This window comes from Ranitomeya variabilis, chromosome 5 (genome assembly GCF_051348905.1).
Source record: "Ranitomeya variabilis isolate aRanVar5 chromosome 5, aRanVar5.hap1, whole genome shotgun sequence".
Taxonomy (NCBI): Eukaryota; Metazoa; Chordata; class Amphibia; order Anura; family Dendrobatidae; genus Ranitomeya; species Ranitomeya variabilis.
The window spans coordinates 124,044,724-124,071,272 of record NC_135236.1 but is presented as its reverse complement, the minus strand read 5'-3'; the positions used below and the strand labels follow the sequence as shown (position 1 = coordinate 124,071,272).

Sequence of the window (26,549 nt, the reverse complement as noted above, 5' to 3'; positions counted from 1 at the left end):
CATCAGAGGCATACACCAGGAGATTTGTACCTCTGTAAAGGCATACGTTCGCCATTACCACTCATTGTAAACAAAAAATAAGTCACTTATTTTTTTCTCTACTCCTTTGCATAACAGAGCAGTAAATAATGTTTCACAATAAAGTATAAAAAAGCATAGCCAAGCAGACTGGCCTGGAGTATGTCAAAAGGAAACCCTTCTGGCATCCACTGGGTGCATGGCAGCCTATGGGCGAGTCAGAAGTATAAATCTGGGAATAGTCACAACATACACCTCAGGCGAGGCCACAACAGAGATGGGAGCAGATACTTAGCTTGATATATTACAATCTGCCCACACACTCACATATCGTTACCGCGGCCCTCTCCTCAACGACCAACTTGCAGATAAAGGTGAAAGTTCTCAGGTGCCGAATCAGAGGCAATATCCCGAGAATACCCATAACAATAACATTTCCTTTCCCAGGTTTGATGCCCGTCCGCTCCAGTTTAACCATAAACACACATGACATACAAGTTACTGAACTTCTGAAGCAGATTATAAGGCCACGTTCACACTATCAGTATTTTACATCAGGGTTTGTAAGCCAAAACCAGGAGTGGGTGATAAATACAGAAGTGGTGACATGTTTCTATTATACTTTTCCTCTGATTGTTCCACTCCTGATTTTGGCTTACAAATACTGCATGTGTGAACGTGGCCTTAAAGTCTATCTCCCGATTGCCCATCCCTTATACCTTGTCATTTCTTAACACCAGCTTTTATATTCAAGCTCACCTCATAATATCTCAGTTTCCCTCGCAGGTTCTCCATAGTTCTCAGACTTTCCTCAAGTTCCTTTTCTTTTGTTTCCAACAGTGATTTTAGTTCCTCTTTCTGTGATTAAAAAAAAAATTTAAATAATTAGTCTTGGGGAAAAAAAAAGCTTAATGAGGTGTAAATGGGTTTTGTGACAATGTCTACACCCCTTAATGCCATCCTACCTCATTCTCCAAGTCATCGGTCATCATCTGCTCCTGTAATATGAAGTCAATGTCAGTATTCCAGCCCGATACAATGGACCAGTCCCTCGTCTCTACTACTCGCTGCTCTCGGACACACAGACCCTAACTGGAAACCCCACCTAGTTCCCTTCATAGAGACACAGCCGCCCCCCAGCAGGCCCAGCTGCAGCCGCTTCCTGCCTCCAGTGCACTTGTTCATCACTTTTTCTCCTGTTTTTTTTCCTATGTTACAGTGAGGACTTGGACATTAATTCTTCATTTTCAGTGTTTAATAGACGCCCTGTCAAATACTAGTTATTGGGCTTGGTGGTGATGACTCTTGTCGTAGACCCACACCCATGCTGTTGTATAAACGACAATCATTCTGTATTTACAGCACAACATATAAACACGCTTGACAATAACTAATTATACACTGAACACTTTATTTAGAGGCTTTATATTCACCCACTTAAAAATGGGGGGACCCTGAACAGGGTGGCTCAGTGGTTAGCATTGCAGTTTGTATGTTCTCTCAGCATTTGCGGGGTTTCCGCCCACATTCTAAAGACATAATGGTATGGAGCTTAGAGTCTGCGCCCCAATCTGGACTATCATGATAATTTCCGTAAAGCTCCGGCATATGTTGGTGCCATATAAACATAAAAAATAAGTAACTCCACCTGGCTGAGCTGGTGCTGTAGGCCTCCCACTTTATCCAGCAGCGTTCTCTGTTCATGCTGTATTTTCCGCAGCCTCTCCCGTAGATCCTCATTCTCCGCTTCCAAATCCTAAAGTGATGATCAGGAGAACCATGATGGAGCCACTATAACCCCTCACCTTAGCCATACATCGTTACTAAGAATATCATGCTCACACATACCAGAGAGGAGTCTTTTGACTTTGCTGGTGTCTCTTCTTTTGAATTATACTTTGCCCATTTCTGCGTGGATGTAAAACATATGGCGCCAGTTACCGGCCAAGTACATTAATACAATAATTCACATCCAACTAGACTGGGCATGAAAATGGGATGTGGATGGGATGCACCACAGCAGCCATACTGGTTGTCTCCAATATTAACCACAAAAAAAAGACCCAAAATGAAGGGCATTCATTATCTGAGGCAGCCAAGGCTTCTGCTATGGGACCCTTGGAGAGATGGGAGCGAAACCTTGCTCTGTAAACCCTTACCAGACTCCCTCAACAAAAGAAAATGCATTTTAAAAAGATTAGGACTTGGGGCACGATTTCTCAAAGCTTTTTATTCCAGAATTGTGCCTTAAAAGCTTTGAAGAAAAAAAAAATTGCAAAATTTAGATGCAACTCAGAGTTGCACCAAATTTTTATGATATTTTGCAAAGTCAAGTCAGGTTCTCCCGGCTCTGACACAATGGGTTGAACTGGGGAGAGAAGGCACGACGGGGGGGTGGGACGCCACAGCTCATCTAATTCATGACGAGCTAGGTGTTCTCTACCCCAGAAATCTCATTCCATTTCTTGAGTAGCATGGAGGCACATGCCACGGTCCAGATTCATGAAGAGAAGCGCACCACTTCAAGAATCGGAAACGTCTGATTCCGGCAAGCCACGTAATCGAGTCTGGAGGGAAAAACTCTGACCTTGATAAATCGGACCCTTAGTCTTTTTGATTGTAGGGGAAAATATTCTTAAAAACATGTCTTCTCAGCTAAAAAGCCTGAGAATGAAGGGTGCACATTGCCGGTTTTCCCTAAACAGTGTGCAACTATTTGTGCAGGGAACTGCAATAGACCTTATCCACCTGCATGGTAAGTGCCAGGGATACATCGTAAAACCAGTGAAGAGGACCCAGCGCTACACCAGTATTGCCCAGGTGGCGATATGGCATCACTTTACAAGATAAAAGGCCTTAATAAAAGAAAATACTCACAGAGCGTAAAGACACCATGCTCTTCACAGGTTCTGCCACTGTGGAAGAATACAAGCCAAGATTATACTCCACAAGAAAAGAAAAATCCTGGAATTTGAGTCACCGTAATGAAATGCAGTCACCTCGCGGAGAGCTCTCCACCGCAGTCCTGATGAGGGACAAGATCTCAAGGTTATCTCCAATTCTGCTATAATAGGCGCAGTCATGTCCCAAAGTGTCAACCAGAGAAACATCAGCACCTGCTCTCAGAAGGACTTCCACGGCTTCTCGGCATCCATACTCGCAGCCCAGCATGAGTGGGGTCCTGAGGGTATGGTCAGCACCATCAGTGCATATACAGCTATATACATCATATATACACACACTGAATTATTCCACCGTCACTTACTTATTTTGCTTGTCTCGGGCATTGATTTCGGCTCCCTTTTCCACGAGAAGTTTGCAGATAGCTGGGCGACACATTTGTGTAGCCAAAGCCAACGGGGTCCTTCCGTCCTATAGTGCACAAGACAGAAAAAAATGGAGGCAATTACATTAATTTTTTACTTACTAAACTTCCAAAGTTGCAACTTTCATTTAACTTTGGTGGAAAACAGCGATGAAGGAGAAGAAATAATGTTAAAAATTCTCACCAAGTCTGTAGCATTTACTGAAGCCCCATGGTCGCACAGAAGCTGCACGCTGGAACAGCAGTCAGACATGGCTGCGCAACAGAAAACGGCATAGATTGAGAATTTAGGAACACGCTGACCCTTTTGTAAAATGGAAGACACCGGCAGACACTTTATCCCGCGTTCTCTTACCCGCATCGTGCAGCGCGGTCCTGCCCTGCAGATCCACATTCTCGGTTGGACAGTTAAACTGCAGAGAAAACCCAAAGATGACGAAATACAATTATTACATGGCCGACATACAATATGCATGTCATATGTATATGTCAATATGCACGTACTGAAATATTATGTACAGGAAAAAATCCAATGGTTTTGTGGTCCACTGTGTAAAATATAACACATTCATGGGCACGTGCGGCACATGACACCCAGATTTGGGCTACATTCACAAATAAAGAAGAACAATTTTTTAAGAGATCTAGATTTTATGCACCACCGACAATAAAAAGAAAAAACATTTCTCCTTGCTGACCGAGGTTCAGTGCAAACATCAGTAAATTAGTCCTAATGTGCTTACCAGCATGAAACCGTCCATACACAACACCCTGTATATGATTTGCATTGCAAATTTGTCTAGTGTTAAAAGCCGACGTATTTTAATTCAGAGTAATAAAATCTTTCCACAACCAGATCTGACAAATACACAAACCCGTCTATAATCCAGCGCAGTCCTGGGCCACCTACCTGGAGAAGCTTCTGCAGGCAAAGGGAGTGTCCATACTTTGATGACAGGTGCAACGCATTTCGCCCTGAGCACAAGAAAGCAAAACAGAAATTGCTTAAAACAATCCTGCGAGTGAAAATATGCTGAGAATTACACATTGTCTGTGGGTATAATAATTAGAAGTCCCAAAACTAATAAATAAAAGAAAAAGTAATGGAAAAGAAAAACAAATCTTTTTTTTTTCAATTTAAACTGATAAGTAGTTTGCAATATTCACAATAGACAAGAAGCAAGCTGGAAAGTTTCTGCTTAAAGGAAATGTGTAATTAGAACATTACCTAATGAATTAAAGTATAAGGCAAGGCACCTAATTTTGCCACAAAAAACTGGGAAAACTAATAAGCCAGGTATGCCCCCTCGTCCCCATCCTGGTATGCATGGCTCCCGTCCCAGGTATGCATGGCTCCCCGTCCCCATCCTGGTATGCATGGCTCCCGTCCCTGTATGCATGGCTCCCCGTCCCTATCCTTGTATGCATTGCTCTCAGTCCCTGTATGCATGGCTCCCCATCCCCATCCTTTTATGCATTGCTCTCAGTCCCTGTATGCATTGCTCTCAGTCCCTGTATGCATTGCTCTCAGTCCCTGTATGCATGGCTCCCCGTCCCCATCCTTGTAGGCATGGCTCCCCGTCCCTGTAGGCATGGTTCCCCGTCCCTGTAGGCATGGCTCCCCATCCCTGTAGGCATGGCTCCCCATCCCTGTAGGCATGGCTCCCCATCCCTGTAGGCATGGCTCCTTATCCCCGTCCTTGTATGCATGGTTCTTATAAAAAAAAAAACAACAACAAAAAACCCCCACAAATCCTACTTACCTTCCCTGCACGCCCTTGCTGCATCTCCTTCCTTTGCCAGTCTTCCGGCCGAGCGATCACGTGTCGCCGCTCATTGATGTAATGAATATTCACTCCACACCTATGGGAGTGGAGAGGGGTGAATATTCATTACCTTAATGAGCGGAGACACGCGATCGCTCGGCCGGAAGACTGGCACCTGAAGGAGATGCAGAGAGGGCGTGCAGGGAAGGTAAGTAGGATGTGTGCTGGAAGTCGGCGGCTGTGCGCGCTATAAGAGAAATTAATATTCACTGCCAGCAGCAGGCACAGTTACAGCGGCAGCTGCTGGCTCCTGCCTGTGACCAGCTGCTCCCCCGCCGTCTTTTTGGGACAGTGACTCATGTATAAGCCGAGGGGGGGGCGTTTTCAGCACAAAAAAAAAAAATGTGCTGAAAAGCTCGGCTTATACACGAATATATACGGTATATACATATATATATATATATAATGAAACACAGCTCTTGCAATTTTCACACCGGCCACTATGACTTTTTTTATTCATGCTTCCTTTTGTCTTAGGAAATAACGCATGTTCATTAGACACATCTTTGGTATTGTAGCAAATAATGAGCGTGTGCAAAGGTGATTGCTCCCCATGTCAGCTGTGTCATCCCCTAAGGTGATTGTAATCCTGCCTCTGCTGATAAAACTTTGGTAAACTCTTCCTGAAGGGACAGGAAGCACAAAGCCCTAGTATCCAACATAAAACTGCAAGACTTTTTTTTCTAAGTAAAGATCAGAATATGAAAAAATAAACTATAGCTTAAGAGTTTTTAACAATACATGCAACACAAAAACCTGATTTAAATTGTTGATTTTCCAATCATAGCTTCCCTTTAAGCAAACTTCCTCCCAGCTAGGGGGACAACCGCAACTTTTTGACAAGAAAACTATTTTTTCAAAAGTATTAGGAAGGGGGGAAATATTTTATTTCTACTAATGCAATTACCACCCCAGGTAACGTACCTGCAGCATCAGGGGCTGTGAGATCGACCCCATGTAGGAGGATGGCATTCAGACATTCCAGGTGACCCTTAGACGCAACAACATGGAATCTGACAGTAAGCAGACAAAAATACAATAGAATAAACCTGATGATGCCGATAAGTGCGTTCCCCTCCCGTGAGAGAATCCCAGGTACACAGGATGTAAACTTCCTGCACGCCTTATACACGCATAAATGGAGCTTTATGGACCGGTCTAGTCATTTACGGGTCATAATCACTGGTGTGTGGAGAGGGTCACAACCAAATATTAAAAGACAAAACACTCAATGTAAGGGAATATTAAAACAGAACAGATACGCTGCAGATTTTCTGTCCGGATTTACCAGAAATTGGCCTACAGTGTGGGGGTTGCATTACATATGGTAAAATCCACTTTTTACTAAGTTCTGCTCAAATTTTGTCTGGGTTCAGATGCCGTAGTTCATGGTCAGTTTAAGGCTATGTGCACACGTTCAGGATTTCTTGCAGAAAATTCTGGAGAATTCCGGACATTTTCTGCAAGAAATCCGCAAGAAAACCGCGTGCGATTTTGCCGCGGTTTTGACGCGTTTTTGCCGCGTTTTTTTCCGGACACTTCCCAATGCATTTTAAGTGGGAAATCCGCAAAAAAACCCGCAAAATTAATGAACATGCTGCGTTTTTTACCGCGATGCGTTTTTACCGCGGAAAAAAACGCATCATGTGTACAAAAAGTGCAGAATTCATTAAAAATGATAGGATGCATAATATAAGCAGATTATTTGCGGTTTTATAGGGAAAAAACGCGAAAAAACCGCGAATAATCTGCAACGTGTGAACACAGCCTAATAGTTCACTGGATGACCACTTGTCTCCTGATCTGTAATCCTAACCCCAAAGGCATCTATGGATGTAATTTCGGGTCGGAAGGAGATCTATGGTCAGTCCAGGTAATGTGGTCCATAACAGGACCATGAAATATATTCGTCTGAACAAGACCTAAAGGTGGCCACATGCACTAGATGAACACCTAGTAATAAAATGAGGTGTATTATGTATCCCATTAACGGACTTGAGGCAAAATAATGGATTGGACATGTTGTTTTTCAACATGCCTCATCCCTTGTGCTTATGGCAGATATTGAGAAGTCAGATGTGTCTTGTAAGTGGTCCAGTTCCTTCTCCTTATTGAGGAAGGATGTTCATCGTGACTGATGACTTAAGTCATACACAGAATAGCGATTTTGGGAAAATGTTCAGCCAGCCATCATTTCCCCCATAAATTTATTCTCAGCTAACTGTACATCTTTATTTCACAGATAAACACCTAGCGGTGGCTGGTCTCCCTGCAGGTACAGAAGGAATTCAGCATACCCCAGCTAGCCATGACATGTGTGATGGTGGCAATGTGTATAGGAGATTTAAGACGGTTTCTTGGCTAATCCTGATTAAATCAAAGTGTTTGCCAGCCATGATGATCATTACAGAACATAAAGGGAAATCACTCCAACGCTCGCTCTTCAGAGGATCCGGCACCTCGGAGCCGTTAGGTGCTGTCCACAATGGAGAACGATGCCTGAATGTGCAGCACGTGCCTCCAGATCCTGTTTAGTATCAGCTCAGGGGTTAAATAATCAGATTTCTGCTGCCACCGCCAGATACTCATCGCTCCATAAATGGCCATGACATTCGTGCTGGCAGAGTAATGGCAGGAGGACCAGACAATATCAGATGTAGTCATAAGGGTCACTATAAATGTAAGCAGCACGCGGATACAAGTGTCACTTTTCCCTCATTTCGTGTAATCCCCTTTAAGAAAAATTTCTAGTCTTAACATATAAGATTTACTAAACTAACTGCACCAGAGTTCTTCCTCAATTAGTGCCAAAAACGACTGGTACACGGCTCGCACCACATTTATGCCTGTTAGATCCGCTTTTCCGCCTCGTTCAGAATTAGACTAGCGCATGCTATAAATTATATTTTTCCCCAATGCGGACCATCGGTGTGGAGAAATCGCCCATGTGTACTGGCCCGATGGCCATTATGGATCCCTGTCCTATATGTGGAGCACACATGCCCAATATATGCTTGTCTAAACGAGCCCTTACAGTGGTTGACCAGCAGCCAAAATTAATCACACACTGCCTGCCTACTAACATTTAGGCCTCATTCAGACTGCCATTGTTTGTTTTTATTTTAAAGGGTAGCACTCGCATTTATAGCGAGTTTTTTTCTTCAGACTAAGTGGCCCATGCAAGATAGCGGAGAAATGTCCGATATGGATCCAATCGTTGGATCTAAAATCTACAATACAAGACAAAATACAAGAAAAAAATATGACAGCACTCGAGTGCCATCCAGGTGCTGGAGACAAGCGTTTTTTTTCCATCAGTGAAAAAAAAACCTGATGAAACTTGGTCAATTTTTCTCTTACGTAAAAAACAAAACACAAAAACCCCAGCGTCTGAATAAGGCCTTGGACTCATTTACACTTGCTAGTTTTTTGTGGGGTGTACAAAATTACAATAATAAAAATAAAATCCAGCTTCGTCTCCCCCACCAGCCTTGGTATAGCGTGTAAGTGAAGTTTAGCTACAGGATCGCTGCGGTCAGATGTGTACGGCACAAGACAAGACCACCGATGTCAGCCATTGTCTGCCGTAGCCATGTGACTACACGTCATCACTACAGGGGACCAGACTGATGTGACACCCCTGGAATGGTGGAGCGCTTAATCAAGCAAAATTAACCTTTTTTAAAACATTTTTCATAGCATTTTCTCTATTTAGGCAAATTTGGTGAAATTTTGGACGATGTTGTCAAAAAGACAAAAATGTATGTAATCATTGTGAATGACACTTACGCCGATCGGCCTTCCAAATCTAGCTTGCTGGGATTGACACCCTTCTTGGAAAGGGTGGATGAAATTTTGTCTACATCTCCCCTCTCAGCCGATCTCATCAGCCGCTCATCATACTTGTTCCAGTCAGCAGTTTGCTAAAAAAGAAGGAAAGGGGATATCAGATTTCTATTATCAGTCAGTCATTATGTGCTATAGGATATGGTACCCCTATTTTACCAAGGGTATACATAAAAAAAAGTTTTGAGAAATCTGAAAAATTGTCCTTGCAACCCTACTTTATTTTCTTGTCTCTCACAGAAATTTTCTTATACTTATTAAGTTGTGTTCACACTGAATTTTTTTCCCCCCAGGAGTTTTTGGAGCAGAGACTCTACAACCATCAAAGCTTTATGGTTTTTGATGTTTCTCTTCCAAAACCTGTGAGAACAAATCCTTCATGTTCGGCAGTTTCTGCAGATTTCTGAACGCGCCATTAGGGTACGTGCACATTAAGATTTTTGACAATTTTTTTTGTGTGTGAAAAACAAAATGCAGCGCTGTCTCAGGAAATGGATTGAGATTTCAGACATCATGCACATGTTCCTTATTTTTGGCTTGGAGATTTGAAGCAGTTTCACATCTGCGGGATGTTGATTCTTTCAGCGTTCTTTTTGCAGTTTTTCACCCATTGTAACTAGAAAAAAAGGGTAAAAATCACACACAAAAATGAATTTTTTATGCAGAGTTTTTCCTGTCAAGAGACGTGTTTTTGATGCAGAAATGTCTGCCAATACTCGACGTGTGCACGCACCCTCATGACTGATTTTCTAGTGGCTCATTTCAAGGTCAGCAATCCGCCTGCCTGTCTAGTTTTTCTTTCCTCCTCAAATTATATCACCACAAACACAGACAAGGTGACCCAGAAAAATCTAAAATATGTGAAGATCTGTTCAAACATCTCTTCAAATGACCTCCAGTCTATTGGCAGCTCATCCATTGCTTCACACTATCTCGGTGTGCTGCCAAACTATGCAACATCAAATTATAGGATTACACCCAAAATCATATTGTTGTGGCAAAAGCAACATGGAGACTTGCGACATACATGTCACGAGGTACCCAGATAAGCTTCCAATGTAATGAATCATGTACAGTATAATCGTCTCCTCATGACAGAAAAACAACCGTGTCATACGTGAAGCCCCACAACATTCATCCGTGCATTTGCAGAGTAACAAAGGCACATTATAGAAGCTGTATTACGGCCATAATACCCTGAAATCCCATAGATCCACCTTATCCTGATGAGGAGGGAGGTCCAGGTAACACGGTTGTAATGAACAATTTTTTTTTTATGCTTCCATTCTTAATATTTTAAGCTGACGCTTAAAAAGGGTTGTCTACCTTTTGAGTTGTATTTTTTTTTCCTTCCTCAAATGTATGTAATTTGGGCTAAAAATAATTTTTTGCTATTGAGTTTCATACATTTTTTTTGCACAGTTTTGCTTGTTTAACCTCTTTGTTGCACTGTATACTCTTGGCTGCAGAATGGGTTAACTGAGGGTACATCAGTGAGCTCAGTCTGAAAGGGCAGATCAGTGGTTAGCAACCCCTTTTAAAAGACCTAATAAAGCAATAATTTAGGAGCTCACATATATATTAAAAAGCCATCATTCCTATAATATTAACCTGATTGTGGCTGGATGTTTGTGTCTGTATGACCAGCCCTAAATAAACCACAGCGATCTGTTTACTGCGTAGAGTAAAGCAAGACTGGCTTCACAAGGAGCATCTATAAAACATTGCAGAAAGACCCGACGGGATTTTTCTTGTCTCATCATCATAGTTTTCTCATTTTAGCATTGGCTATATAGGATATGTGTATACACACTGTCACCTACACACAGTATATACACTTCTACACTAGAAATACAGATTTTATTTTTCCCCAAGCCCAAATGCTGGGTAACCCTTGACTATGAATGACAAATACAATCCTATTGACTTTGAGGAGATGCTTTAATGAACCAGTGATCGATGTAGATGAGTCTCAAGTCTACAGCTACGACTGTAGCACCGAGGTCTGCACAGTAAGACCACAAGTCTTTACAGGTGGATCATCCCATCGCTGGACAGGTGCAATCATTCCATCCCGAATCTAGCTTGAAGACCTGTACAGACCATAACGCTGGGAATTGTGCCCTATTTGCTTAGTGTATGCACCACGAGGATAAGTATGGACAGTATACCCACACAGTGTCACAGTATACCCACACAGTGTCACCGTATATACAGTCACAGTATACCCACACACACCATCACAGTATACCCACACAGTGTCACAGGACATACCGTCACAGTATACCAGTGTCACAGTATATACCATCACAGTATACCCACAGTATATACAGTCACAGTATACCCACAAACACACACACCGTCACAGTATACCCACAGTGTCACTGTATATACAGTCACAGTATACACACACACACACACACACACACACACACACACACACAGTATATACCGTCACAGTATACCCACAGTGTCACAGGACATACCGTCACAGTATACCAGTGTCACAGTATATACCATCACAGTATACCCACAGTGTCACTGTATATACAGTCACAGTATACCCACACACACACAGTCACAGTATATACCGTCACAGTATACCCACACAGTGTCACAGTATATACCATCACAGTATACCCACACACACCATCACAGTATACCCACACAGTGTCACAGTACATACCGTCACAGTATACCCAGTGTCACAGTATATACCATCACAGTATACCCAGTGTCACAGTACATACCGTCACAGTATACCCAGTGTCACAGTACATACCGTCACAGTATACCCAGTGTCACAGTATATACCATCACAGTATACCCACAGTGTCACAGTATATACAGTCACCGTATACCCACACACCATCACAGTATATCCATTCACACCATCACAGTATACCCACAGTGTCACAGTACATACCGTCACAGTATACCAGTGTCACAGTATATACCATCACAGTATACCCACAGTGTAACAGTATACCCACACACACACACACACACACACACACACACACACACACACACACAGTCACAGTATACCCACAGTGTCACTGTATATACAGTCACAGTATACACACACAGTCACAGTATATACCGTCACAGTATACCCACACTGTGTCACTGTATATAGTCACAGTATACCCAGTGTCACAGTATATACCATCACAGTATACCCACACACCATCACAGTATACCCATACACAGTCACAGTATATACAGTCACAGTTTACCCACACCGTCACAGTATACCCACACACCGTCACAGTATATCAGATGTGTGTTGCAGAGGAATATTTCCATTCTATACATTGAAGCAGCCCCCGATCTAGACACTAAACAGGCGGTGAAACCAAACTACACAAAGTCTCCGCACACAATAACCCATTCACATAAAGGACAATGCTCTGATAAACAAAACACAGTTGCTAAGTGCCCCTAGAATGGGACTATTAGCGTTACGGTGACACGCTTGACATTTTGAACGACCTCGTACATGGGGTTTTGACACCAAACTTACCTTGTGCTTAGAAGAACAGGTAAACCAGGGGGTCATCCTGGTCCTCCCCAGCTTCGGAGCACAATTACCAGGCTACACAAGGATTGCCGGTGGTCCGCTGCACCGTCCTGGACACACTATGCCAACATCCATCTGCCCCAAATATAGGTGCCCCCCTTCCTGCCCAGAGACAGGGGAGCACAAGCAGTCATATCCCAGTCATTGCTCGCCTGCTTCTTCGCCTTTGTAGGACTTGGAAGTTCTTTGTGATGTTGCGTCCCCACCTCCTCAGCAGTCCGCTGTGCCCCTCGCTCTACTCTTTGAGGCTCGGCTGCTCACACAAATAGTGGCTTCTCCTAAATCGCTCCCCGGGTAAACACAGCGTCTCTGGCCTTTATCCCAGGGGGAGGGTTGCTCTATTTTTTGCCTTGGAGGAGGTGAACAGCTGAGATAGTGAGGAGGATCTGCACACACATGCCCTGCATTCCCATGTACTGAGCCATCCGGCCTGCCTCATAACTCAGGGCAGGGAGCATTACAATAACAATTACAGCATTGACACTGGGCTTCACAATCCTTTGGCTAAATGTCCCCCTGTCACTGACTGAGATAATCACCGCCAAGGAACTTCCTCCAACATCACAAGGCAAAATGTCTATTTCTAGGAAAGACAAAATAATTTTTTCTTAGAAATACACAAATATAAAACGACTTCTACGATTTATGGTGAGACGCAATGGGTCATCTGACCGCAAGCAAATAATTACAACTAATAAGTTTTTTATACTTATTCTGCTCATGTTTATTGGACATGTATGGAAGGTTACAACGCATTCTGGGCTTATTCGTATTGATAAGTATGGACAACATGGCCTACACGTCAACAGATCCAGCTGGATAAACATGGTGGAACAACCAGATCACTGAACTCTCCATTTCCAGATACGCTTTACATTAACTATTGTGGAAGATTTGTCAATTAGCCAGTCTTATAAAGGAAAAAAAAAATAGTAAGGATAATTTAAGCCAAATCTATTAAATGGCAAATACTTCCTAATAATTTTTGTATATTTTTACGGTCCTAAAGGTTACAAAGAGAAATGTAACCCTCCAATGTGCAAATGCAAATTTGCAAGTATTTTGTGGCCTAAGGCATGAGAAATCTGTGTAACTGTTGTTGGCCATGCCCCTTACAGGTACACGACTACCTGCAACCTATGGAAAATATGGTGCAGAAACGGAAAACTTTGCAAAAATCAAAAGTTTTGAACAATTTGAGACTTTCTGGGACTCTGTTTATGCCCAAAACTGAACTGCTGAATACATGTTGGCTTCATCTTGCACTGAAAGCCTAAGATCCCATCCTATGTCACACACTGGATGCTAAACGTTACACGTCACCCAGATGTCATCGCCTTCATATAACTACTTTTGCTCAAAAACTTGGGGGTAGAGGATAGAGGGTTCAATACAAGGATTGCCGATGATTCCTATCAAATATACTTACTGCCCTACTCCAAAGATATCTGTATACAGCAGCAGTTATTTGTCTTGGGTCAAGCTGCCATTCAAGTGGTGTGCCCAATAAACAAATTGGTCAAGCTCAACCCTCCTCTTGGAGAGTGTCCATAACTCCACTTCCAAATCATCCGCCATTCCATTGCATCAACGACGTTGTGTACATCATTCACCATGACAGCCAATGCTGCAGGCCTGGCCAAACCACTGGAGTCATTTGGATCCAGCCAAGTGTAATGGCTCGACATGTTCTAAGCAGAAACCAAGTCAGTGTGAAGTTAGTCTTAGGCTGGGATCACATCTGTGTCATCATTCCTTAAAGTGAATCTGTTGCCAGGTTTTTCTTACTTCATCAGAGAGCATCATGATATAGGAGCAGAGACCCTGATTCCAGTGATGTATCACTTACTGGGCTGCTTACTGTAGATTTGATAAAATAATTGCTGCAGATCTACCAGATCTCTGAATTCTGAAGTGTATTACTCTGCACACAACACTCTTTAGCAGCTTTCTGTGTACACTGTGCATAGGCAGGAAGCTGCCAATCAGTGGCAGGCATGGCATTATGCAGAGATTGTAAATATGCAGGACTACCTGGCAGCAAGTTTACTAGTCATCATCTCCTACTGATAAAACTACAGCAAGTAGCCCAAGTATGTGATACATCACTGGAAACGGTGTCTCTGCCTCTACGTTATGCTGCTCCTAGATTAGATGGCAAAAACCCGACGACAGATTTTCTTTAAAACAACCAAGTATGGGTTCCAGCAAATCGCAGACACCAATTGCAGCTAATGGACCTCACTGATTTTGGGTAGGTTCCCTGTTCATCAGGTCTGACATTTTACGGCATACCACACTGGTTATCCAGAGAATCTAACAGAAGCTGGGACACCAAATGATGCGGCTGTGACCAGATCAGCTATTTTGTACTACAGAACAAAGCGCCATGACTGGAGAAAGTTCCATGTCCAGTGATTCCCATGAGAGGCCGCTAGATCGGCCATTGTGATAAATAAAAAGAATTCTGTGTAGGAAAATCTCCCCCGACATTACAGCCTTATCTTACATACTGCATCACTCCAACTAAAGGAAACATTTTTCTTTACCAGAATTCCCCATTTGAAAAATAAATTTCCTCCTCTAGATTTCTTGGGATTTGTGAGGTGAAATCTTATTTATAGTGAAGTTCTGGAGGCCTATTGTACCTCCAGGAGGAAAAAACACCTCAGAGGAGAAGCACAGCCCAGCCTTAATATTGAGCGAGGATGTAACTCCAGGAGGAAAAAACCCAGCCTTAATATTGAGCGAGGATTACCAGAGGGACAGCCGGAGAACCAGTGAATTGATAAGATGGGCATCCCACAGAGATCTGCCTGTCTGCATGTATGGGTCAACCTTCAACGGTGAGTGTAAATCTGACCACCAATCACCTACTATTTGTAAGTAGTCATTTATCTGGTTATCATTAGTAAAGCTACTGTTCTTTTCACGTTAGCACTGATTATTCAGGTTTGGGGATTAGCTGCACAAACCATCACCACCATCATCATACTCTATGAGCAGCGACTGTGCAGATCATCATCAGTCACATTACCCTCTCTGATGTGCACAGTTTTGAGCTTAGTCCTGTGTTCAGAAGTCCATCTGCAACTGTCCAATACGCTCCCGGTGTCGCGACAAACTTTTTCCCATTGATAGGGTATGTTTCAACGGGGCGTAATCTCTGCGCTTTGGATGCAGAGGATACCCCGCTCTGCCCAAAGCGCCGCACCCTGTTGTATACGCGGTGATTCCGGATGTGTTCATTGAACAAATGCGGAATCAGCGCCATCGTATTCATAGACTGGAATTTATCTTGCACAGACGGAGCAACTCCGCAAGATAAATAGACATGCTGCGGTCTGGAAAGACGCACCGCATGTCCGGTTACGCAAGGCCGCTGGATGCGGCCCTGCACGCATAGCGGAGACGAGATTTCATAAAATGCCCTCCACTATGCTGTAACATCTGGACTCTGCGGCTGTACGCAGCGTCCAATACGCAGCAAAAACTCAAGCAATACGCCCCGTGGAAACATACCCTAACATTTTTATGTTTTTATTGGGGGACTTTGTGTGTAACTGGAGAGGGGGTGGCTCATCATGACAAAACTTGGCCCCATGACACAGATTATAGACCGCCAGGAGTACAAACCCTCCCCCTGCCATACACCACATGAGGTTTTCGCCCATAGAGCCAGTCTACCTCTTCTCTCTGCCAGACTGAACAAAACTTATTGCCCTACTCTAAGTATTAAAAGGGGTTAGCCAGGACTATTTAATTTTATTAACTTAAAAAAAATCCCCATATAGGTAATATTTACTTTAATTACAGGTCCTTCTCAAAAAATTAGCATATAGTGTTAAATTTCATTATTTACCATAATGTAATGATTACAATTAAACTTTCATATATTATAGATTCATTATCCACCAACTGAAATTTGTCAGGTCTTTTATTGTTTTAATACTGATGATTTTGGCCTACAACTCCTGATAACCCAAAAAACCTGTCTCAATAAATTAGCATATCAAGAAAAGGTTCTCTAAACGACCTATTACCCTAATCTTCTGAATCAACTAATTAACTCTAAACACATGCAAAAGATACCTGAGGCTTTTAAAAACTCCCTGCCTGGTTCATTACTCAAAACCCCCATCATGGGTAAGACTAGCGACCTGACAGATGTCAAGAAGGCCATCATTGACACCCTCAAGCAAGAGGGTAAGACCCAGAAAGAAATTTCTCAACAAATAGGCTGTTCCCAGAGTGCTGTATCAAGGCACCTCAATGGTAAGTCTGTTGGAAGGAAACAATGTGGCAGAAAACGCTGTACAACGAGAAGAGGTGACCGGACCCTGAGGAAGATTGTGGAGAAGGACCGATTCCAGACCTTGGGGAACCTGAGGAAGCAGTGGACTGAGTCTGGTGTGGAAACATCCAGAGCCACCGTGCACAGGCGTGTGCAGGAAATGGGCTACAGGTGCCGCATTCCCCAGGTAAAGCCACTTTTGAACCATAAACAGCGGCAGAAGCGCATGACCTGGGCTACAGAGAAGCAGCACTGGACTGTTGCTAAGTGGTCCCAAGTACTTTTTTCTGATGAAAGCAAATTTTGCATGTCATTCGGAAATCAAGGTGCCAGAGTCTGGAGGAAGACTGGGGAGAAGGAAATGCCAAAATGCCTGAAGTCCAGTGTCAAGTACCCACAGTCAGTGATGGTGTGGGGTGCCATGTCAGCTGCTGGTGTTGGTCCACTGTGTTTCATCAAGGGCAGGGTCAATGCAGCTAGCTATCAGGAGATTTTGGAGCACTTCATGCTTCCATCGGCTGAAATGCTTTATGGAGATGAAGATTTCATTTTTCAGCACGACCTGGCACCTGCTCACAGTGCCAAAACCACTGGTAAATAGTTTACTGACCATGGTATTACTGTGCTCAATTGGCCTGCCAACTCTCCTGACCTGAACCCCATAGAGAATCTGTGGGATATTGTGAAGAGAAAGTTGAGAGACGCAAGACCCAACACTCTGGATGAGCTTAAGGCCGCTATTGAAGCATCCTGGGCCTCCATAACATCTCAGCAGTGTCACAGGCTGATTGCCTCCATGCCACGCCGCATTGAAGCAGTCATTTCTGCCAAAGGATTCCCGACAAAGTATTGAGTGCATAACTGAACATTATTATTTGATGGTTTTTTTGTTTGTTATTAAAAAACACTTTTATTTGATTGGACGGGTGAAATATGCTAATTTATTGAGACAGGTTTTTTGGGTTATCAGGAGTTGTAGGCCAAAATCATCAGTATTAAAACAATAAAAGACCTGACAAATTTCAGTTGGTGGATAATGAATCTATAATATATGAAAGTTTAATTGTAATCATTACATTATGGTAAATAATGAAATTTAACACTATATGCTAATTTTTTGAGAAGGACCTGTAGATACTATAAATCAACATTATAAACCAAAAACCGAGCAATCAATATCACATGGAGGAATATCTACTGCAATTATTGTCCCTAAGGAATGATCAAGATGAGCAACGATAAGTCATATTAGTGATCTAAAAAAATAACTACTTTATTTAACATAACATTGGTTAAAAACATCCATTGATACCACAGACCACCCAAATGTGATGTCATCAGTTCCTCGCACAGTGTACAGTAGATTACAGAGCAAAACATTTGAACTAATAGATCTGAGAGACAATGTGTAGGAACATGTAAGGTGCAAATAACCAAGTATTCCTTCAATCAGGTCATCATAATGAGTAACAGAAATTGCTTTAATAGGTGCTGATGAAAACACAGGTGGTGGAGCTGCAGTGCACGAAGCTAAATACAGTGAATGGTATCACCACATATACCTTAGAGCGTGAATAAATAGATTACAGATGATGTCAATGTGCCAATATAAATCAGCAGATTAGAAGCCTTCTACACGCAACACTTGCAGAACTCGGGCCAAAGACCTTTAATCCTGTCTACATTACAGTTTCCTCTACAAGATATATGGACTAAAAAAAAAGCAAGATAAAACCTGGGTTACGCAACTCGGGGCAGTATTTGGTGACATGTCCGTTTCAGATATTGACATTCATGATGTACAAGACTTGAAACTAAAACAACTAAAGTTTGGCGGAGCAAAACTATACCAAGAGGGCTATGGATCTAGTTATTCCCCACCCTAAATGTAGATGATACATCTTTTACTTCTAGATGAGAAGAAAGCCTGACCAAATGTTCACGGACTCTGCTTGAGCACCTTATATGCGCTGGCAACAAAAACAGAGCAACTAGAGAAAGATATTGAACCAACACGTGATAAGATACAACATACTCGAAAGGTGGAAGATTTTAAATCTTTGATACCACCTTAGAAGAAGATCTTAGAAAGTGGGAGTTAGAAATACAAAAATTAAAACAAAGAAATTTCAACACGATTTGAACGGTTATCAATCAAACCAGATATATCGGTGGAATTTCAGGAACACGTTGTGTATCTGAATCTAGTTTATCAACAGTATCAGATGGAGAATGTGGAGGATGTTTTTTAGGCAAATGTTCGGGGCCGGAAGAAGAGGAGCCTCACCAGAATGCTATCTCGGGACAGCACTCCAGAACTCCAGTGACAAAGAAAAAAAGTAATCACACCTACAATTTCAGAGACAAGAGACCAAAGGAAAATTGAAGGTAACCAATCTTTCAGATTGCAAACTTACTAAAACATAATATAAAGTCCTTTCCACAGGACGAAAAATGTGGCTACTTTACGGACCTTAATTGCACGGAAACTAATTTTCGAAAAACATTTTAGTCCTGATTTATCCCATTTTACCACAGATACAGAAAGACAGGCCCTTCTTAATCTAGAGTCTCTGGCCAATGAGCATGAAGAGGATGACCTGCCGAGTCACCCTCCAATATCCGTGCATCTGTATCAGCGATCGCTGGTCTTTCCACCCTTGTCTGCCTGCCCACAAGCTGACATTTTTATTTAAGTGGTTAAGGTAGGGTTCTGTTATATAGCTAGCAAAGTATATAATGACAACTTGACATACCAGTAATCACATAGGCAGGCCATCAAAAACCATAAGGATAATATGATCAAGCAGGCAGACAAGGGTGGTAAAATTGTGCTTTGGCCAAAAGAGATGTACGACATGGAGAAATTTGGACAGCCAGATGTTCCTCTATGTTATGAACGTCTTACTTCAAACCCCCTACAGAGATATAAAGGTGAACTTTAGTAATGGATCATTACTTTAAAAAAAAAAAAAGTGTGAAAACTCTTTTCATCATATGTCATTCTCAGAAGATTAAACAGGCAACATTTGGAAGAAGATATGTTGATGGTCACAGTCCCTGTACACGTCTATATATCATGGCCACGGGATGAGTTCTGCTAATTTTTTCTCTTAACATGACTAATCTCAACAAATATTTGATTGAATTTATCATGTCTGTTTTCATTTTATATTCACATAGCATCTGTTCAAGGACTGCCCCTTACTACAGCTCCAGGGAACAGCGATGGGGGCGACTTGTGCGCCCTAATGGGTCAACCTTTTCCAGGAAGTATGGGAGAGGGACGTTGTCCTTGATAAGCCTCCAACTCATGGTCACGTTATATACTGAAATTATTGTTCATCAAGCAGGGCTCCACATCACATTTGGAAGAATTATTAAACCACCTAAATAATTATGGACTTAACATTAATTTGACCTGAATATACAGAAGGTCACAAGCAGATTTCCTGGATATGATTTCAAGGAATGATGATGGTACTTTAGGAACTGACATTTTTCATAATAATATACCAACTAATGCTCTCCTGCATGCCAGCTCCTCACACCTTCCAAAATTAAAACAATTTATACCCATTAATTTCAAATTCTTAAGGCTCAAAGGATCTGTTCAAACGATACCTTTTATCAACAAACAGAAGTATTTGCCTTGAGATTCAAATAAAGGATACGGGCATAATGATATCAAAAAGGGATTTGAAAGAGCAGTCAACTCTAATAGACGATCCCTTTTGGCATACGAATCCAAAGATAAAGTGAACAATCCAATACGGATACTAAATTTCGCTTCATCACCTTTAGCTCTAGGTGGACCCAGATGAAAAACACTCTCTCTAAACACTGGTCCATTCTCCTAATGGACAGAGACCTCAACCACCAACTCAATCAGGGCCCATTAATGACTTGGTGTAGATCACACAACTTAGGGAACATGTTCACTCAAGGTCACCATGTTCCACTTTATTTTGTAGTAAAAGTCCACCGTGGGGCTCCTTTCACCGTGGATCCTGCTCTGCATGTAAATATATTGCAAAGAAGCAAGTAATTAAACTTTTAAGATAGTCCATCTTATTACCTGTAATACTGAGGTGGTCATATATCACACCACGTGTCCGTGTAATTTTTGATATACATTAGGATAACCACCAGGACCCTAAAGGTAGGCACGTAAGCGCATGTCAGGGACATTAACGCAAATAATTGTCAGGATTTTGAAAAACTTAAGACCATTCCCAAGTACTTTCGAGATCACCACAATTGTAATTCTAAGGTCCTGGTGGTACAGGGGGTAGATTATGTGGACCTGAGAATTAGAGGTGGTGATTTAAAGCGAAAACTCAAGCAGACCCCTTGGCATCAAGATGATCTCATCATCCTTGGAGAGACAGTCTTGTTGATTCCTATATTTGGACATTTTGATCTATTGATGCTGGTCTCTATGATATATTACTATTCTTATGTACAGTGTGTGTTAGGCGTGGATGTCTACATGCCACATGTAATACATTATTCTATTTTTGGATTTGCCGTTTCTGGCATTAAGGCTATATCCATAGAACCCAGACAATATAATTGGGCTTGGAACACAGATAAAATGGCTAACAATTTGTAGCCAGTGTACAATAGGCTATCCTTCTGCCTTTTCAGGTCTCACTTCTCCATTTATTGCTAGGACCTAGTATCTAGCTATTCTTTAATATAGACATACTCACTCTGTGTATATCTTGCATTCGTGTTTTACATGCGGATTTTGTGCTTCACTTGGTCTCATTCTAACTTGACCAGCTGCTATGTTTTAATATTTAGCCTTTTTTACAGTACCGGTATACCTACCCTGTGTCCATTATTTTGCGACAGACTGTTCCATGCGCTGCTTTACCCCTGGGTCTGGTGTGTGGTTGCCGTGGTGATGGGGAGGGGTGACCTAGTGGTCCTTCCTCTTACCATATGTGGCGGCGCTCGTGTCACCTCTTGGGGCGGAGTGTCACTCTACACCGTGTGTTGACTTGCCACATGGACATTCTTTATTAGACGGACATGGATTGCGGGCGTGTCACTCCTTGGGCAGGAGCACTGCGCTGCAATATGCAATGTCTAGTGGCCAGATACTCCTCACTAGGATGACATAGGATGTGGGAGTGCTACACCAGTGTAGTCTGACCTTACATTACATGTCTAAAGGTACCTTCACACTAAACGATTTACCAACGATCACGACCAGCGATACGACCTGGCCGTGATCGTTGGTAAGTCGTTGTGTGGTCGCTGGGGAGCTGTCACACAGACAGCTCCAGCGACCAACGATGCCGAAGTCCCCTGGTAACCAGGGTAAACATCGGGTTACTAAGCGCAGGGCCGTGCTTAGTAACCCGATGCTTACCCTGGTTACCAGCGTAAACGTAAAAAAAAAAAAACACTACATACTCACATTCCGGTGTCCGTCAGGTCCCCCGGCGTCCGCTTCCCGCACTGACTGTCAGTGCCGGCCGTAAGGCACAGCACAGCGGTGACGTCACCGCTGTGCTCTGCTTTTACTTTACGGCCGGCACTCAGTCAGTGCGGGAAGCGGACGGCAAGGGACCTGACGGACACCGGAATGTGAGTATGTAGTGTTTTTTTTTTTTTTTTACGTTTACGCTGGTAACCAGGGTAAACATCGGGTTACTAAGCGCGGCCCTGCACTTAGTAACCCGATGTTTACCCTGGTTACCAGTGAAGACATCGCTGGATCGGTGTCACACACACCGATCCAGCGATGTCTACGGGAGATCCAGTGACGAAATAAAGTTCTGGCCTTTCTTCTCCGACCAACGATGGCACAGCAGGATCCTGATCGCTGCTGCCTGTCAAACACAACGATATCGCTATCCAGGACGCTGCAACGTCACGGATCGCTAGTGATATCGTTTAGTGTGAAGGTACCTTAAGGCCTCTTTCACACATCAGGTTTTGTTTTTAGAATCAGCCACAGTGTGTCAGTGTTGAAAAAGACGGATCCTGTGCAGATTGTAAAAAAAACTGATGAGTGAGTGAGAGTGAGTGAGTGAGTGAGAGAGAGAGATTTTCCCTGAATGGGAAAAATGGGTAACATTAAATAAATAGAAATTCCTCCATGCATGCTCAGTTTCGAAAAATGGGATCCGTCGTTGGATTCCGTCTTTTCACGGACAGCAACAGACCTGCGCACATAGGCTTCCATTATAGCCAAGGAAGGACGGAGCAGGATCAGTCGCTGCCCGACTTTCCAACGTACACAAAAAACGTTAGTTTGTCCGTTGTCTCCGGCCAACGGACAAAGACCTTACCAACGACGGATGAAAAGGAAGGCCATCCATTACAATCCATCGCTAATACAAGTCTAGGAGAAAAAAACGGATCCAGCAGCAACATTTGCTGGATCATATTTTTTTCTAAAAAAGACGGATTGTGACTGATGGCAAAAAACTGGTGTGTGAAAGAGGTCTAACCATTCCTATTTTGTGAAGGGCTGGATTAGCCCGCTCTTCATTGACTGTCCCAATCCCTTTTACAACTCTTTGCGGGGAGGCAATTGACTATCTCAAACAATCATTAGTTGACTGCATTTCACTGAGTAGTTGCGACCCTTCCTGCTATCTTGCCCAGGCTATCAGGGATTAGCCACACAGGAGCACCCACTTATCTAATCTATGTCCGCCCTTTCATTAGCCACGTCTCTTGACGAAGCCCAGAGGGTGAAACATGTGTGAGGTGACACAGGTTACCCGCTGTGCCGGTTCCAGCAACAGATTCAGTTCAAAACATGACCTCAGTTACTGCTTACTCCTAATAAACACGTATTGCACTTTATTCCTTCATGGTATAGCTGGTTGGCTGCACTGTTTAGCACATACTTTCATGGGCAATATATAGAGCTTAAAATGTAACCCGAGAACTTTTCATTCATATTAATTCACTGTAAATCAGGAGAATTGCAGTGATGGTGCTGCTATCCTGATATAGTCAGCAAGTAGTAACGGAATAGACAGGCTTACAGGTAGTCAGCCCGGCAGGATTTCTGCAGTGGTCACATGTAGAAGCTGCTGATTTATATTGACACATTGACATCATCTGGAATCTATTTATTCACGCTGTAAGGTATATGTGGTGATACCATTCATAGTGTTTAGTTTCATGCACTGCAGCTCCGCCACCTGTGTTTTCCAGCACCTATTAAAGCAATTTGTTACTCATTATGATAACCTGATTGAAGGAATACTTGTTATTTGCACCTTACATGTTACTACACATTGTCTCTCAGATCTATTAATTCAACTTTTTTGCTCTAATCTACTGTATGCTGTGCAAGGGACTGGTTACACCACAATTGGGTGATCTGTGGTCTTAATAGAGGTTTTCAACTGAACAATGTTATGTTAAATAAATTATTTTTTTATATCATTAATATGTCTCCTTATCGTTGCTGATCTTCATCTTACCTTAGGCACAATAATTGGGGCTGATATTTCTCCACATGATATCCGTATTATGGGATTTATATCTGTTTTTTATTTTCATTTAATTTTCTTACTATGAGAAATGAACTGGCAGGTAGTTGATAAATTGGATGGCTCAGCTGACTTTTACCCCTCAATCCCTGGGCCATTTCCGGCTTTTGCTCCCCTTCTTCCCAGAGCCATACATTTTTGGTCAATATGGTCATGTGAAGGCTTGTTTCTTGTGGGACAAGTTGTACTTTTTTTCACAAATCGTGTACTGGTAAAGGAAAAAAAAAATTCAAAGTGCAGTGAAATTGCAAAAAAAGTGCAATTCCACAGTTTGTTTTTTTTTTTTACCATGTTCACTAAATGCTAAAACTGACCTGACATTATGATTTTCCAGGTCATTCCAGTTCATAGACACCAAACATGTATAGGTTCTTTTTTTAAGTATTGAAAAAAAAATTCCAAAATTTGATAATGGTGCCATTTTCCGAGACCTGTAGCGTCTCCATTTTTCATGATCCGGGGCTTTGTGAGGGCTTAGGTTTTGCGCGCCGAGCTGACGTTTTTATTGATACAATTTTGGTGTACATACAATGTTTTGATCGCCCGTTATTGCATAACGTAATTCTGGCGTTTTGACTTTTTCTCTCGTTACGCTGTTATTAGCAATCGGGTTCTTTTTTATATTGATAGATCTGTTGATTCTGAAAGTGACGATAACAATTAGGTGTATATTTTATATTTTTTATTGTTTTATTATGAATGAGGCGAAAGGGGGCGATTTGAACTTTTATATTTTTATAATATTTTTTTAAAACTTTTTTTTTTACTTTCTCCATGGGAAACTATAAGCTGCAACACGTTGATCGTGTCTGCTACAATTTGGCAATGACAACCACAGAGGTCTTCTGCAGACCTCTGGTTGTCATGCCGACTCATTGGTGACCCACAGTCATGTGACGGCATCACCGATGGGCAGTAACACGCTTCCTGTAAGCGCGAGTTAAATGCCGCTGTCAGAGATTGACAGCGGCATTTAACTAGCTAACAGCTGCGGGTGGATAGCGATTCTACCCGCAGCTGTTGCGGAGACATGTCAACTGTATAGATCAACTATCATGTGCCCAGAAAAGTTTGGGCTCAGCACTGGAGCCCACACCAAACAGGGGTATTCTGACGTGTGTATTCTTAAAGGGGTTAAAATGCATGGGGCTCTTTGGAGTTTGGTTATTAGAAATTTTGCAACTCTGCAGCTAACCACAATTTGGCTATCTAGTTTGGTGGCAGTGGATTAAGCAGCATTTACACTTACCAATAATTGGGAATAAGCAGGATAAGTGCTGCTGAGAACAATATTTTATACACACAGAACAATTGTATGAACGATCCTTCTGAGCACATGGAAGTGCGGTCGGCCTGTCTAAACAGTCTAACAAACAACCGCTCATTGGCTCCTGTGATGGGGTGATATGCTATGTGGGTATCATTTTCGTGTATATTTCTATTTTACTGATTATCATGGTGTTACTGTATCTTGTAGGATGAGTTATTTCCCATCTGATATTCTCCCCACAGTTCTGTATTGTAATCTCTCCACAGGGTCAGTGAATAATGTTGTTTGCGAATATGCTAATGACATGTTGACCTAGCTTGTTGAAACAATGAGCCCCTGAGACCTTCCACCTCCTGACCTGTGAATGAGGGGGGAGACTTGTAAATATCAGGGAGGTGAGACACAGATCAGTCTGATGTGGAACCATGATGTGAAGAGCATATCAGAGAGAAAGAAGGGAATATGGACTGTTATCCTCTGTGCTGGATTGTTGGACTTTTATCCTGTTACTGAAATGCATTCGTGTTCTGGAATATTTAATCCTTTGTGTGATGGATCATATATATGGACCTTTCGTGTTTTGCCTAAATAAAGGTCTTGGAATTGTTCACTATTTTCTTGCTGTTGATTGTGTGATACCGGAGAAGGAACCCGCGGCAGCTCCTATGCAGCCGATTGGCTGCTTAAAAGGTGCAAGAGCGTCCTTAAGCCAAATTCAGACATCTGTGTAACACAATCAATGGTGCACGGACTTGGCCAGGGGTCTCTTTACCCAAACTTCCAAACTTGATGGCCTCATGGGGTAGTCAAGTTCAGGCCAGGGAGACCTGTGGCGAGTCCGAGCACCATGGTCCATAC

General features: G+C 42.5%; 1 protein-coding gene across 4 annotated transcripts in view; it reads right to left on the bottom strand.

Annotated features, from left to right (window-relative positions):
• The window catches only part of UACA (uveal autoantigen with coiled-coil domains and ankyrin repeats), a 119,748-nt gene that overhangs the window by 8,447 nt on the left and 84,752 nt on the right, over positions 1–26,549 (bottom strand). For 3 of the 4 annotated variants that reach the window (XM_077263197.1, XM_077263194.1, XM_077263195.1), the window contains exons 2-13: positions 8,959–9,092; positions 6,094–6,182; positions 4,254–4,318; positions 3,699–3,756; positions 3,528–3,598; positions 3,284–3,390; positions 3,018–3,199; positions 2,896–2,933; positions 1,867–1,926; positions 1,667–1,774; positions 984–1,016; positions 778–876 (exon numbers count right to left, since the gene is read on the bottom strand). In XM_077263197.1, coding sequence (XP_077119312.1) covers positions 778–876; positions 984–1,016; positions 1,667–1,774; positions 1,867–1,926; positions 2,896–2,933; positions 3,018–3,199; positions 3,284–3,390; positions 3,528–3,598; positions 3,699–3,756; positions 4,254–4,318; positions 6,094–6,182; positions 8,959–9,056 — 1,008 coding nt within the window. In that variant the 5' untranslated portion in view covers positions 9,057–9,092. Of the gene's footprint in view, positions 1–777; positions 877–983; positions 1,017–1,666; positions 1,775–1,866; positions 1,927–2,895; positions 2,934–3,017; positions 3,200–3,283; positions 3,391–3,527; positions 3,599–3,698; positions 3,757–4,253; positions 4,319–6,093; positions 6,183–8,958; positions 9,093–12,541; positions 13,017–26,549 lie in introns of those variants that run through there. The other variant, XM_077263196.1, reaches the window with a different exon arrangement.